Genomic DNA, 16,741 nt, shown 5'->3' on the forward strand with positions numbered 1-16,741 from the left:
GAGGCCTTTCATTGGATGCAAGCCAAGATTAGCCTTCCCCTTTATAGATAAAAGGTAGCCTGGGAAGTCAAAAGTAAATCAAGTGAAATTGCTGCTTCTTTAGGTTCATGTCTGCACTCTGTGGGGTGGTCACCCACTTCCGTGCCTGTCATTTTCCCAGCTGTTCCTGGCAGCGTTTTCAGCTATATGTCTGTGTACATCTGTCCTTTTCCTTCTCCTGGGAGAATCTCTCAAATCTGCTGCTTTTGTTGTCATTACGCTTTCAGACAAACCTTCTGGAATAAAATGAAACAAGTGAAATGCCAAATGAGATGCTACTAGCTTAATGGACTTCCAGTCCCCTTCACCTGTGGGTATCTGGGGCGAGGGATGGTAACATGTAGGAAGCTTGTGCAGAGGAAAGGGCAAAAGGGGAAACCTTGAGAGTAAGTATCCAGTGTAAATGCCCATTGAATAGAATTGTATTCGAAGACACTGGCTCTGTGATACAAAGAGCCTTAAAATTAATTGAGTGGACCAGATGGTTTTGCCCATTTGAAGCAAATGGGGTGGATTACAAAGTAAATCTTATTTGTTGTGTTAAGAGGATCATTAATAGCAAAATAATAAAATCAAGTATAATACTTTTAAAGGAAAATGACCTTTTTCAGAAAAGGGGTCACACAGATGCAAGTTTCTTATTGATGTCTTGATGTTAGCTAGCGGTTTCTGAGTGATTAAGTCATTGAATATTGTCAAAGGGAAGCTAAGTTAATAAGGTTTATAATGGGATATTTTACCAAAAAAAAAAAAAAACCAGAAGTATTAATGAAATTATTTTAAACCTGTATGAGGTGATAACTGCAAGTCTAGGCCTCCTGTTCTTCAGACTGGCCAGCTATCAGGTGGGGGTTCCCACAACCCCTTTCTTGGATTCAACAAATTTCTAGAATGGCTCACAAAATTTAGGGAAATAGTTTCTTATATTTACTGATTATTATAAAGGACACAATTCAGGAACAGCCAAATGGAAGAAATGCACAGGGCAACGGATGGGGGAATGGGTGTGGAACTTCCACACCCTCTCTGGGCATACCCTAGAGCACCTCCATGTGTTCACCAACCCAGAAGCTTCCAGAAACGGTATTTTTGTTTCTATGAAGGTTTCATTACATAGGCATAATTGACTGAATGTTTGGGCATTGGTGTTTAAGTCAATCTCTGGCCCCCTCTTCCTTCCCTGCAGGTCAGGGCTGGGAGTACTGAAAGTTCTAACCTTCTAATCATGGTTGATTCTCCTGGCCACCAGCTCCTCCATCATCAGAGGCTTTCCAAAAGTCTCCTCATTAGCAGAAAGTCAGGTGTGGTTGAAAGGGGCTTGTTATGAATAGCCAAAAGATGCTCTTCTCATCTCTCTTGCTCTGGAGCTATTTTAGGAACTGAGGACAAAACCAAATATTATAGCAAAAGATGTTCATATCTGTCTTATCACTTAGGAAACTCCAGGAATTTTAGGAGCTTTGTGCCAGGAACCAGGGACAAAGAACAAGCATACATTTCTTATTATATCATAACATCACATTAGGCAAAATTCTAAATATTTATAAACCAAGGCCTGGATGAAAGGAAGATTTCTTCCTGTTTGGCCAAGCCTGTTTAAATGAACCACCAGTAGAAGGGGATGTCCTTCCCCCTTTAGGTATAACGGTGACCATGTATCTTTGGCCCATCTAATAAAGGAGAGTATCCAACAAGAAGATGAATGGAAACATGGTATTCAGTGACTGGCAAGCAACAAAATCAGGTCATAGTCTAGACCAGTGGTTGTCAAGGTCTAGTCTACCACTGATGTACTTCAAGAGCTACCTGAAGGTCTGGAGAGACAGCCCTTTGGTCTGTGCTTTAAACATTTCTGGGCAAAGATGACTGAAGAAAGAGTTGGAACAGCAGCATCCATAGGGATAAGCCTGGGAGCTGTTGCATTCATCTCAGTATGGCCCAAACCCATACCAGTTGTGCCAACCTGTCCCAAGTTGAGGGCGCTGGCATTAGGGTTCTCCTCCTTCCCTCCAGAGAAAGTTTATTCTTAACATGTTTTTATTATAGTATTTGAATAACACTTTTTAATAGACAAATATAACCATGGTGGTTTTGCTTTCCCAATTTTATATTTCTATGAAATCTTCTAGAGGAATAAATCTAAAATGATATTTTGACTTCTGTTTATGCCTCTTCTGCTTAACACAACCCTTCTATCGTTAGGAAAGGCTGGTGAATTTTTCCATCCTTGTCCATCTCTTTTCATTCTTCCTTCTGTAAGGGATTTGTAAACTAAAGGGATCTTCAACTTTCAGACTTTTTGAGTGCACACACACATATGTATTACGACACTTGGTTTCTTCTCTGTGCAGATCAGCTTCTACCACCGAGATGTGCTTGTCATAGACCAGGACATACAGTCACTGGGTGACTCCCCGTCATAGTGAGCTGGAAGAAAGGTCTACTCACTGAGCCCTTCTGGCTTCTGTTGTGTGTTAGACATGACAGACCATGCTTCTGGGAACTGTAACACACTCAGTGAGAGATGAACTGTTTACAAATTATAAACACACAGCCATTTTGTTCAAAACCAGAAGGAGAGAAACTTCTTTCTACCCAAACCATCCATCTTGAAGGTGACACTCTTTAATTGCCAGTGCTCCTTCCCACCAAATACCATCACGGACGACTGTGGAAGATAAAAGCGTGCCGGGGCCTGTTGGCACAACTTCCTCAGGAGATGAATGCTTTGCCATGTTCTGCCTGTCTCTGATGCACAGACCAGGACACTGTCTGGGGTCTGTCATTCTTTTATTGTCTGGAACAGGGATTGTTGTAAAATGACATCACTGTAACCCCTTGTTCCTTAGCATTGTGAAAAGTTCATGGTAGTAACTTGTATTAGAAACCAGATTAGACTTCACAATTTTGCCTTTTCTTTTGCAGACTTTCAGGGATAACATAGAACTTTCAGGTAACTAGGTTTTTGCCTTGTAGGAGATGAAATGTACAAGCTAAACTTTGAAGAGAGGAAATCCTCTTTTCTAATACCTGATGGCTCATGTAAGAAATTGCTTGTTACAAGTCTAGTTTTCTAGGGACTCCAGAAGAAACAGATAATAGCTAAGTTCAGCCAACAGCAATCAGTTGACATTTCCTATTCGTATTAGATTCGATATGTGGAATCCTTCCATGTGGACCTTATTTGTATGGATGGATTACAATGAAAATTGCATTAATTTTCTACACAGTAAAGGTCAGTAATTGAAGCATGAACCAAGAAACTATTGTGTAAAATGCTGTATCCCATACTTAGGAAAGGTCAAGCAAGACAATAATATCTTGTTTTCATTACAGAAGGTATAAATACTTGCACTAGAGTTTCTTTCTTTTTCCAGCCCAACAATCACTTACATAGAATATTTCAGCATTTTCTATTAACATCAGGAAGAAGGAATCATAAGGGCATGTAATAAAAGAAAAAAAGCCCTGCTTAATGCTATCAAAAAGAAACTGCGCTCCAAGGCTTGCATTGTGGGTTGGTTTGTTCATAACTAGGTTGTCAGAAACAGGACTTGAATGATCTGTCCTTTTAGCATCTTCAATGAGGTCACAATTGCCTGACAGTGTTTATGAAAAACAATATGACCCTTTTATATCAGTTGTAGATGAAAAACAGATATGGACATTTTCCTTTAAGAAAATAAGAAACATCTAATCCATTTTTGTTGATTGATTGAGGAGCATATTATAATGGAAGGATACAAATGGGTATTGTATCTATATTCTATTTTCACAAATTAGTTCGTCATCATTAAAATTTAAGTACAGTTTAAACCATTAATTTCAGTGTTTAAAATGATTTTCCATCCTCTAAGTTGATTAGTCAGTCCCTTCCTCATTACCCAGACAGGGCCTTCTTAGTGGGAGAAGCACATGGCATGTATCTAGAAGGAGTTCTCACTGTGAATTAACCTGTAGAGTCCTTTGGATGATGTGGTTAAGTCCACTGTGCCTCATTCCCTGTGTTTCCTTGTGCCAGAAAGAGAGAGGAGATGATCTATCATATCCTAACCAGAGAAAACTGATGTTCATAGAGGAGGGCTTCTTAACAATCTGACAATGAGAGTAGTTTTGTCTATAATTCATTTGTGTGTGTGTGTTTGTTTGTTTTTTGAGACAGAGTTTCACTCTGTTGCCCGGGCAGGAGTGCAGTGGTGCCATTTCGGCTCAGTGCAATCTCTGCCTCCCAAGTTCAAGTGATTCTCGTGCCTCCGCCTCTGGAGTAGTTGAGACTACAGCCATGTGCCACCACACTGCATTAGAGATAGGGTTTTACCACGTCGGCCAGGCTGGTCTGAAACTCCTGGCCTCATGTGATCTGCCCACCATGGCCTCCCAAAGTTCTGGGATTACAGGCATGAGCCACCATGACCGGCCTGTTTGCGCTTTCTTAAGAATGTCTAAAACAGTAAATTGGTTAGATTAGTAATTTTTTAAACTATGACATAAGCAGGGATATTTAACAATGATAAAGTGTTGTATTTTTAAGAAAATAAAAAGCCAGAGAGTATCTTTGAATGGTTAACAATAGTTGAATGTGCACACACTCACCTTCAGGGATATACAATTTATACACAGGGCATGTTGTAAAAGACCTGCTTATGGCTAACTTTCAGGGGAATAAAGTGCATGGGAATTCTAATTTGAGTCCTTTTAATTTGATTTAATATGGTTTTTAGTGATGAAGTGACTTAATTGCTAACATTTTTATCATACCATCTTTCAAGCCTTTTATAGTGAAATGGATTCCAGCCAATTCTTAATTATCAGTTTATGCGTGTTTTGGATGAGAGGGGGTTGCCTTCCCAATTTCCTGTAGTCCGCTGGCAAATCAACTTGCTTAAATATTCTTTTTAAAAATCAAACTCTCATTCTTAAAAATGTTTTGACTTGATAACCTTTAGAAGTCATCCAGAAATATTATCTGTCTGGCCTTCTGGAACCTTATTCAGAGCATCCTACTTGTTATCAAGCTCACTAATATTCCTAGTACAAGTAGATCTTTCTGATTTCTATTCTAAGGATTGTAGTAGATTATTCTCAAATATTATGAAATGTGATGTGCCAGACTCAATTAGATGAATTACCTGTCCTTCTCTTAGCGAATGTGCATTGTCTGACCAAATTTCGTCAGAGGTGCTGATTTTTTTGTAGTCTATATAGATTGAGTATCCCTAATCTAAATACTTGAAATCCAAAATGCCCCCAAATTTGAAACTTTTTGAGCTCTAATTATCAAAGGAAATGCTCATTGGAGCATTTTGGGTTTCTAATTTTTAAATTAGGAATGATCAGCCAGCATGATGCATGTATTCCCAAATCCCAAAACAATCTGAAATCCAGAACACTTCTGGTCCCAAGCAATTTGGATAAAGGATACTCAACCTGTATTGCATCTAGATATTTCATTTCCCGTTGCTTAGAATTGTCACATCATGAGAAGGTAGAAGACATTGGACATTGCATCCTGATTATCCACAAGTGATTGGTTTTCTGAAAATAGTAGCTATGTCTTTTGTATTTAAAAATAAATCTGATTGAGACCATCCTGGCCAACATGGTGAAACCCCATCTCTACCAAAAATACAAAAATTATCTGGGCATGGTGGCGCACACCTGTAGTCCCAGCTACTCGGGAGGCTGAGGCAGGAGAATTGCTTGAACTGGGAGGCGGAGGTTGCAGTGAGCCGAGATCGTGCCACTGAATTCCAGCCTGGTGACAGAGCGAGACTCCATCTCAAAATAAATAAATAAATCCCTGATCTGTTTTACTGTGACTCACCCAATTATCCAATGAGTTTATGAGATAATTGATAGAAAGGGGGGATACCACTTTTTTCTTCAAGGGAAAAGTAATCACTGGAATAAAGTAGTAAACAAGAATAATAAATTAAAACAAGGCCATTTCAAGTAAGAATTATTTAAGCAATTAGATTTATGAAAATATTAATATTTTAATTTGCAGGCTGCTTTTATGTGCAGGAGCTCATTCAGTACTCAAAACAAAATATTAAGTTTCATAGTATGTTCCCTTGTCTACAAATGAACAAACCAAGGCTAAGAGAACTTCTGTAACTTATATGAGATTTCTCAGCCAGGATAGTGGCAAACACTCAAACCCATCTCTTCTGGTCTAAATCTTATTTTTGACCATGCTCCGTTATTGTGAAGGAAACCTGTCATTAATTTATTGGTTCATTTTTCTGCATTATTTTGCCAATGTTTATTGATGTCTTTGTACCAAAGCCTCTGTGAATACAAAAATTACAACCATAAACAAGGTGCTCATAGTAAACAACCCCAGTTCCCTAAGACTTCTGCTTTCATCAAGGTTTGTAATGTTGTTGTAGATGCTATGTTGGGAAACAGAGGAGAAATGCTAGGTGAGGCAGGACTGCTAAAAGGTGATGTTTGAGCTGAATCTTAATAATAATTTTTTAACTTGTTCCATTGCTGAATCACACAAATATTTTATCTTATACCCACTCCTTTACTGTACCTGGGAGAAAACTAAAGGATTCACACAGCTAAACCAGCAACTGCCACCCCTGGTATATTTATCTACAGTAGTTACAGTTATAGAAAACCATTAGCCTTGTTTACCTTGTGGTGGCTTGGTGTTCTGTCACTTAGTGCAGAGAGACTTTTAATGAAATCAATCTTTCAAGGATCTAGGTTCCAAATATTTTTTTCCCTAATCTGTTGCCAATTTTTCAGTTGTATTTTATGAGTATCTTCCTATTGAGCTGACTGTGTATTCCTTTTACTTTTTCAACCCTATTATTTGATACTAGATGATATTCATGTTGCAGGCCACAAAAAAAAAAAAGTGTTGGTAAATACCAGTGCAGTAAGTGCTTTATGTAATGAACAGATAGAGCAATATAAAACCACTTAGAAATGATATTGATTCAAAATCCAAATACTATTTTATATTCATTTCCCAAAGCAAAAGAACTACTTGAGAAAGAAGTACACTCCAGAAAGAGTACAGATCTCCCCACTCCATTTTAATAGCACGAGCTGTGGAGTTGACTCTGTGTGTGTGTGTGTGTGTGTGTGTGTGTGTGTGTGCGCGTGCACGCGCACGTGTGCGTCTGCATCCCTGCATGCCCACAAAATGCCTCATGGGAAGAAATTCTAAATGACAGTTCCTGGTGCATTGCTGGGATTCCCGAAGAATAATTTTTAATTTCATGTATCAGAAATATTGCTGCTTGTTCTTTGTTATGACAGATGCTAAGCTTTTTTTCATGCTAAATGCCACTCAATCTATTTCTAATGTTTATAATTCTTCAAGTTTTCAAATTATAGGCTTTTAATATTCAGTGGGATGAAACAGACCAAACATATTCTTATTTAAAGTCTAAAGGTATATTTTTGCATCTTTAGACTAGATGATTGAAATTACTGGGAGGATTTTGAGATAAAAATTTTTGCATTAATCTCTTCTGAGAATTCTGTTCAACCCAAATACTACTCAGTTTTTAAGCATTTCAAAAGGATTTTTTCCTGACATGGTCAATTTTCAGGACTTTGGCTCCAATTTCGCTTAGGGAATTAATAGAGAAATGAGAAGTTTTCTAAATCAGAACATGTAGGAGAGATTTAAAGTAACACCCTGATTATGTAATTAATTCTTAGTTGTAAATTCATTTTGATGGTGTTAGTTCTCTGCCAGAGGCTCGAAGCTAGTTTATTGCACCTACGGTGCTATACTCATTGGAGACCCAACGCCAACAAGGCCTTAAGAAAGGAAAGATTTGCCCTGATTTTTAAATTTTTTTTTCTTTTTTAAAAAAGAACAATTGTGTTACAACACAGACACATTATTTGTTCTTAGTTCTGCTTACAAAAGTTAGCAAAAATACTCAATCCTTTTAACATTTTATAAATGAATAGTGAAAAATGGTGGGCTTGTACTCATCTTCATATGATATATATTTTTAGGTTACCAAGTTAGTTTATTTTTCTCACAATGAATGCTCTTCTTTTTTATTGTGTGTTTAAAAAAAACAAGGAAACCTTATGAAATTTGAAAAATTCCATGCTTTCATCTCTTCATTATTTGGTGATGCAGGCTTGCTCACAAAGTAGACCCCTAAAGCATGTGAATTTTACTTATGCCTCCACATTTTTTCACATTTGTAATGAGAAGTGATACCCCTCTTTTTCAAATATAGGAATCTAAAACTATGTATTTAGCCACAATAATCTTGTTCATTTATTTAATCACACCAGTGGCCTTCACTATTTTTATTACACATTTCCCTCTGTAAATTGGAAGCCTTATATGTTAAGGGAAAATAGAAGCACATGTGACAGCAGTTCTGTCTTTCTGAATGAATCACTGTTACTCTTCCTAGGCAGTTTGGTAGCAACAGCAGATGTAATGTTGTGTTTGCTAAACTGTGTTATCACCACATTCCCTGGTTCAATCTGAAACGTGTAAATAAAGCCAGCATGATACAGATGGAACTGCAGACGATCTTTCATACAACTCAGGGCAACATGAGTAGACTTGTCCTGGAAGATCATTTTCTTTGAAACTTAAATTAACCCCAGTATTCTTTAAACTAGACAAAAGGTTGTTCCTTCTTTTGTAGCTTTGCCTTCTTGAAGGGAAGGAACTGGTGTTTATGAAGCACCTGGAATATGCTAGGTACTTTACATATGTGATAATATTTAATTTTCTCCACACTCCAATCAGAGTAATGACAATGATCTACATTTTCCAAATATTGAACTTGAAATTCAGAAAGGGTAAAGAACTTGCCATGATCACCAAGCTAGTAGATGTCAGGACCAGAGTTGAACCCCATTCTCTGACTCCATGGTCTGCTGTATATAACATCATTTAACTTCCCTGGACTTCAGTTTCCTATACATGGAAATACTAATACTAAAGGCTATGTAATACATCCTGTGATATGTCCATTGGTATATTGCTAGATATAAAGAGAAAAGACCCATAAAATCAATAGCATCTTGTTTTAAAAGAGAAATTTTGCAGTACAGAGAGTGAAAAGAGCATTTGCTATTAGGATGATTAAAATTATAGAGGTACAATGCAAATTGAGAGAACAAAGACAGTAGTCAGCATAGACTGGAATCCTTAGGAAGAGGATTCACAAAAGCCATCAAGCTTGAGTTGGGCCTTCCAGTCATTCTTCTATAAGGCCTGGAATCTTCTCTCCAACCGCAAGCATTTGCTTATTTCTTGGGTTGATGTAAATAATTACTTAATACTACTATAAACCTGATAAACTATTTTTTTCCTGGATCCATTTATTTCTCCATCAAACAAGTACTGTAGCAACACTGAGGATGGACCCACCACAGTTGTTGGTGCTGAGAACACAGGATCAGATAAAACAGCCGGGTCTTATCTGTTGATCCCCCAGTTCAAGCAGGGTATAGCCAAAAAGAGGGTAATGGAAGATATTAATGAAGCATCCAAGCTACAAAAATATAATCTTCTTGTAGCATAGAAGCTACCGTACCTTGATAAAAACACATTATCCAAAGGCCGTTTTTAAAGCCTTTCAGAGAGCAAAAACTACATTTACCACTAATCATAAAGATACCTGAGCTCAGATGGAAATTTTCCCTGTCTCACATGAGTAGCAAATGCATTTTAAGGAAGGGGTGGAAACACGTGAAAAAACTTTGTTTGTTTTGTTTTGTTGTTTTCTCCCTGTCTAGAAGATACTCTGGAAATAACTGATTCTTTTCTTTACTGAAGAATTTTAGGAAAAAGTGATTCAGGTTTACCACAGGTCCCAGTTTTCCCAGAAAGTTTTCATTTACTAATTATCCTCATTTTTAAACTATTGTATTTAATATTTCCACTATAATAAGGTGGAATGTGTTGCTTAGGCTTTCAATTTAAGCTTTCAGCTGTTTCTGTAGTCATTACTGGTAGCCCATGAGATGCATGCACTGTGACCAGAGTTCTCAAAGACTAACACCAGGTTAACTCTAACAACCAGGAATGACCGATCTCTATTTTCCTGACTCTCTTCAGGGCCTGAGTGACTAACATCCAGCTTTAAAGGAAAGCTTTTGCATGGTCCGTAATAAAACAAACTGCTCTCAGATGAGCTAATCCCTTCTTGCTTCAGGCAGTGGTAGAAAGCATGTGATGTCTACCGGCCCATTAAGCTGTGGCCACTGCCAGGGCCTGTAAGATTCAGGAAGCTTTCAAACTGCCTATTCAGAATGGTTAGTAAGGGAGATGAGAAATGATAGGGTAGGTGTATGTTAAATATTTGCATAATTTAAGCCTTCCTGCTAACAGAATAAAAAGTAGTCTGAACACTCTTAGAATATACTATTTTACTCATTGTAGTGAGTAAATGTGCACTTATCTTTTTTACTTTTTCAATATGTAAATAAAAACACAAAGATTACATATTTAATGAATAATCATGTACAGATAGTACATTTCTTAAGACAGTTGTTGATAAATGTTTACATTTCTTGTCTACCCTGGGGCCTTGACTTGATCATGTCACTGACATTTGTAAATCTAAGTCATAAACCTGCCAAAGAAGCCTCAACAGCTACTTTAAGAGGAAGTATCTAAGAAAATCATTTCTGAAAACATTATTTGAATGCATACAGCTAAAAATGCATGTTGATATATCTCTCTGTGGAGCATGACTTTTCATTTAGATCAAATGGCTATTTCTTCCACATTAATTTATATCATTTTCCACTTCAAGATTTCATCGTACATATATGAAAAATGACCAAGTAGCTGTTAATCTTCCTGCCAAAGGATGCAAACACAATATCAGAGAACTTTGTGAAATTATTTTCATTTTTTTACCTAATATATGAAAACAAAGCTTTTGCAAGTGAACTCTACAAATACTGTAATTTCTAACATCAGCAATGCCACTATAAATTTAAACATTTAGTATTGAGAATCATTTAACTTTATAATGATAATATGAATGCAAATTTTGATGGAGCAAATATTACAACTAATAAGATATTCTTCCAAAATGAAGAAATATGAGGCAGAAATGTACTTGGTGTTGGCTGTGATGCACTAATTATTCATAATTGCATCCAGACAAGCGATAATGTTCCACCACTTGCAAAGTTGTAGTGTCCACACTTACGATATTTGTATATACACAGTTGGGATATCAACAAGGTTGTGTGATAAAGATACATCACATATAAAAATAAACATTGGCATGGCAGTATGCACTTTCTCTTCTTTACCCGTCATCATTTTAGGAAGGTTTGAACCTTTGAAGATATCTCAGTTAACTTAAACATTCTCCAAAATTGGACTCTTTTGTGGAAAAAAAAAACCCTAAATTATGGTCATAATCAGTTGGAAAGTTTTATTCAAAATGTTTTATGACTGAAGTACTAACTTCATTTTTGGAAGCTTTTTCTGAATGGAAGTGAATTTTTTTTTTTAATGGCCAAAAAACACTTTATTTTTCTACAAAAGCAACATATAAAAGGTCAAATGTTATGTATGATTCCATTTTTAAATTCTGAAGTTATACTTTAGGTTATTTTTATTATTATTAGGTGGAGTCTCGCTCTGTGGCCCAGACTGGAGTACAGTGCCGTGATCTTGCCTCACCGCAACCTCTGCCTCCCAGGTTCAAGCGATTCTCCTGCCTCAGCCTCCCTAGTAGCTGGGATTACAGGCATGTGCCACCACAACAGACTAATGTTTTGTATTTTTAGTAGAGACGGGGTTTTACCATGTTGGCAAGGCTGGTCTCAAACTCCCAACCTCAAGTGATCTGCCCGCCATGGCCTCCCAAATTACTGGGATTGCAGGCATGAGCCACCACTCCCTGCCTAGATTATTTTAATTTATGGGAAGAATCCTTGTGATTTTTAATACAATAAATATACATTCTGACCATTAATGGAAAGAAATTTAGAAGGCATTTACTTTTCAGCATACATTTTGTTAAATGTTCTAACATATTGTCTTGAAAAAATGTTTGACAGGAAAAGTTCCTGTGAATGAATACAAAAGTACAGTGCCTTTGAAAATATTTGGGATGAAGTATATACAGATTTCAAAATTTTAAAAATTGAGAATATTGTCCATGTACCACATTTTTGTTGTGAGTTTTCAGGGTACCTAAGTGCTCATAGACAGTGTTCTTTCTATTGTATTTTTTTTTAGACGGAGTCTCGCTCTGTCGCCAGGCTCGAGTGCAGTGGCGCCATCTGGGCTCACTGCAACCTCTGACTCCCTGGTTCAAGTGATTATCCTGCCTCAGCTTGGACTGCAAGCACGCGCCACCATGCCCAGCTAATTTTTGTATTTTTTAGTAGAGACTGGGCTTCACCATGTTGGTCAGAATGGTCTCCATCTCCTGACCTCGTTATCTGCCTGCCTTGGCCTCTCAAAGTGCTGGGCTTACAGGTGTGAGCCACCATGCCCAGCTTCAGAAAGTATTATTAAAAGTATGGTCTACAGTGGAGTCAATTAAGGTGTCAATTTAATGACACCTCTGAAGGTGATTAATAACAATTTTGTGAAATATTAGAAATAAAAAGATGCCATTAAAAAGTACATTCTTTTGAAAAGTAATCCTGACATGGGTATATAGACAGTTGTAGCTAGTAACTGACTAAAATATGTGAATATATATCACAAATAATCATTCTTCATGTGTCATTTTAAAATATCCAGATGATCAAATTTATTTTAATGCACAAAAATCTATTTTTTATTTGAAAATAATGTATTTGTGAAATAAAAATGGAATAGTTTTATAGGTCCAATATAATAAAACCAAGTTATCAGTCATCAACAATCAAAAATTAATTGTTTACTTCTACTCTTAAAAGTATTAACAAGTCCAGATGATAAGTTATTCTGTTACTCAAGATATAGTAAGACTCTTTAGCCTAGTCTTTGGATATTTAATACTCCAAACATCAAATTCATTATAAAGTAACAGGACTCATGAGCATCGTTATTTTGGCATACTAACTCATGCTTTCTTCACAACCAGAACCTCACTATTTGGGTGTTTCATAGGGAAAAAAAATTAGACAGTTGAAATAGGAAGTTTTTATTAAATCGAATGACATGGAAACTTGAGTCATTTTCCAAGAAATTGTTTTGACCTAAACTGGATGCTGCCGAAAAGAGGAAGCCACTTTTGGCCTTTGGGTCAAATTCCCTCATGCTTTCAAATGTTCCTTTATAAACATGAATACTTATGTGGCAGACAGAGCTGGGTTTTCACCATTGTGCCCATTAATAGATGTCGGTGGACTCATGAATTAGTACGCTCTGGCAGCATATCTAATTTGTAGCACAAACTGAGGAATTAGAGTAAGGGAAAAAATTCAAATTAGGATAAAAAAGTAAAAGTATCTTGAAAGTTTGATACTGCAGAAGGAAGCAATGAACCTGGTTTTCCTTCTGCACAGAATGAATGGATAAAGGAGTACAGTCCTGATGGTAATAATTTATTCAAACTATTGCAGCACCCTTTACTGGAGAAGGGCTGGCAATGAGGCATTCTAGCCTCTGTTCTTCCTTTGTCTGTTTCAGCCAAGTAGTTTCATAAAGGCAGATGCAAGAAGGGAGGTTTGTGTTTTTCAACATTTCTGACATCTTGGTGCTTTTACCAGCAATCCCTATTGGTAGTGGGTTCTCTTTCACTCCATCCATGGCTCCAGTTTGATGGAACAAAGGATACAAGAGGAAAATGATTTTATTTTTTCCTTTTGCAGCACAGATGGTATTATAGGAATGTCCTCTTAAATTTAGAAGTGTTTGCTTGATAGTTTAGTACAATTTTCACCCAACTAAAATTCTATATAGGAAAAAAGTTCTGTAAGAGCTATTTGAGGTTTTAGGTTTCATACAATAGTTGTAATGACCCAGAGAGGTAGGAGTTGAGAGCTCATTGACTACATCCCAATTACAGCAAAGTCAATAAGGGAGCTAGAACATAGCATCAGAATATTAAAAATAGTGTAAAAATACTACTCTTTAGGGAATCTCCTGACATTTGAGTGATTTCTAAGTAACCTGCATAACTGTTAGTTACCTGGCATGGTAAAAACACATGTAAGGTTTTCTATAAGCAAAGTAAGGATAATATTCATAGAAAGCTGAATTCCATTTCACATGAAGCATTGGAAATTACGGAAGATGAATTTGTATTTGCTTCTAATGTCATGAGGAGATTGCAATCAATTGCTGATCATCCTGGAAGGGAATAATCTGGGTAGGCTGCCCTCCCAGCAGTGCACTGTGGAGTTACTTTGTAGCATGTCCACAGCTGCTTGCTTTGTTTCTGAGGTGGTTGCCAAAGGATGGATGAAATGTCATCGGGCTGGCAATATGTTTAGAACATGCTTAAAAATGCAGCGGAGTTTGACTAAGATGCTCCAGTACTAGGAATCGTACTCTGTCTCCAACATGCCAGGAACATCTCTGAAGAACACTGATAGGAGAGGAATAGGGTGAGCTTCAGAAAACCTGTGGAGACAGAGGAAGTCAGAGTTAGCCAGACCGACAGGATTGCAGAGTTCTGCGAGGGACGCGGCAGCCTCCACAGGGAAGTGAAGTGCTTGGTTCTGTGGGCTTCCCTTTATCACCTCATGGCAATGAGGTAGCAACTGAAGCTTGCGCGTTAGGAGTAGTAGCATCTGAGTGAGTGAACAGATTTTTCTGGGGAGGAGTCAATATTTAAGTTGTAAAACAATGATTTATCTCTTGTGTCACTCTATTGGTAAAAACCTTGTTATTATAACATGTTGTAATATTTTCTATATCAGCATGATAAAAAATGAAGTAACTGAGTTAAATCTTGCTTTTATGTTTTCTAGGAATCTGAGAAAAAGGGGTTGATTGAAAGAATCTATATGGTACAGGATATTGTTTCAACTGTTCAAAACATCTTGGAGGAAATAGCTTCTTTTGGAGAAAGGATTAAAAAGTAAGTTCTAAATTTGTGTTGTGGTGTTTGCAGTAGACCTGCTATCCACAAGGACAGTAGGGTAATGGCAGTGGTGTGGGAGAAAGGGAGGCAAGAAAATACAAAAACACACCAAAGCAACACTGTTGGGTTAGCACTGTCTGACTTCAGTTGGCTTCTTAACTTCACAGTTGGGTGGTGCCTCAGAACTGGGGTGACCGTATGGCCCAGTTTATTCCAGTCACCCCAACATAAATATTACTAGTGTTCCCTTTCACTCAAAAATATATCAGTTTGGGTGACAAATTATAGATATTTAAAATGTTACCCTATTCAGAAATAAAAAGAGAAGCAAATGTGCTATACAGGAGCCTTTGCTATCTGAACCACAGTACTTAGTAAATGCCTTGAGTAACTTTTCTCTCCAATTCTCCAAAGAAAGATACACATCTAGTAGCATCATAGATGGATAAATGTGAAGTTAAGTCACCACATATATGGATGTCTTAGGACAGGATACTACTCTCTGGCCCTTTATAGAGAAAGTTGACAATATTTTCAGCTGTATGGGACATATGGTCTCTGTCCTGTCTACTCAACTCTGTTGTTAAAGTTTAAAAGGAGTAACAGTTAATATGTAAATGAATGGGTATGGTATGCATTCCAATATAACTTTATTTATATAAACAGGTAACATGCTGGATTTGATTTATAGTCTACCCACAGCTTGCCAACCCCATCTTAGGACATGATAGCTAAACTCTCTAATGGAACTCCAGTTAAGAAAGACTGTAGATTCATATGTTTTGTCTGTTTTGTTTTATACATTATCAACTCTGCATTACTTAGTTTTCATTTGGCACCAATAAGTGGAAGGTTTTTAATTTTTTTCCTTTGAATTATTAACTTATTTCCCCCTTTAATCTAGAATTGTGTCAACCGTGTTCTTTCTAAGGATTAATTCTTACTTTATTGGTCGTGTCTACGTGGATCATTCTAGTTTCTTTAAGAATATATTGTTTTGGAATTGCATGGGTAAACAGATTAAAAGTGGTGCTAAAAACCAAAGGAAAGTCTTATGCATTAAAATGCAAGGAAATCAATAAATGATATTAACATCAGGAAATATAAGTAGTTAACATGCAACTTTATGTAAATACTAATGTTTTCTCAGTTGCACAGCCAATGACATTGCCCTCGAATGCCCATTTATTATAAGCATAGTAAACGTGTATGTTTAAAACAATAAGTTATAAACGACTTTTAAACAAAGTTGATGAATTTTTATTGAATTTAGTTATACCCATTAATATCTTAAGAAAATAATTTTTGCTCACAGATATGATGCCTATTTGCTTTATTCTTGTAGGTTTCATATAAATTGGCAAAAGATTCCTGAATTTACCCTCAAAATGTTTAATATAAACATATTTGAAAGCAAACATGAATAGTAAAATGAGGAGGGCATCATAATTCTTTATTCATTTCCTCACTCAACTATCAGTTATTGAGTTTCAGACACTGACTTGGTCTAAGAATGAGAAATGCAACCATAATTACAATAATGATAGCAACACCAACTGTTATCGCATGCCAGCCAGGCACTCTTCTAAGCCCTTTAAACACACTAGCTCCTTTGAGGAGCTACTTAAAGAAATAGGATTACATCATTCAAACCACCCTATAAAGTAAGGATTGTTAATATCCTCATTTTACAGATGAGG

At 36.8% G+C, this 16,741-nt stretch overlaps 1 protein-coding gene across 3 annotated transcripts in view; it reads left to right on the forward strand.

Annotated features, from left to right (window-relative positions):
• MCTP2 (multiple C2 and transmembrane domain containing 2) overlaps window positions 1–16,741 on the forward strand; it is a 258,566-nt gene that overhangs the window by 214,393 nt on the left and 27,432 nt on the right. For all 3 annotated transcript variants that reach the window (XM_034939475.4, XM_057299844.2, XM_034939474.3), the window contains one exon: window positions 14,929–15,038. In XM_034939475.4, the coding sequence (XP_034795366.2) occupies window positions 14,929–15,038 (110 nt within the window). The remainder of the gene's footprint in view (window positions 1–14,928; window positions 15,039–16,741) is intronic.

This window comes from Pan paniscus, chromosome 16, assembly GCF_029289425.2.
Source record: "Pan paniscus chromosome 16, NHGRI_mPanPan1-v2.0_pri, whole genome shotgun sequence".
NCBI lineage: Eukaryota > Metazoa > Chordata > Mammalia > Primates > Hominidae > Pan > Pan paniscus.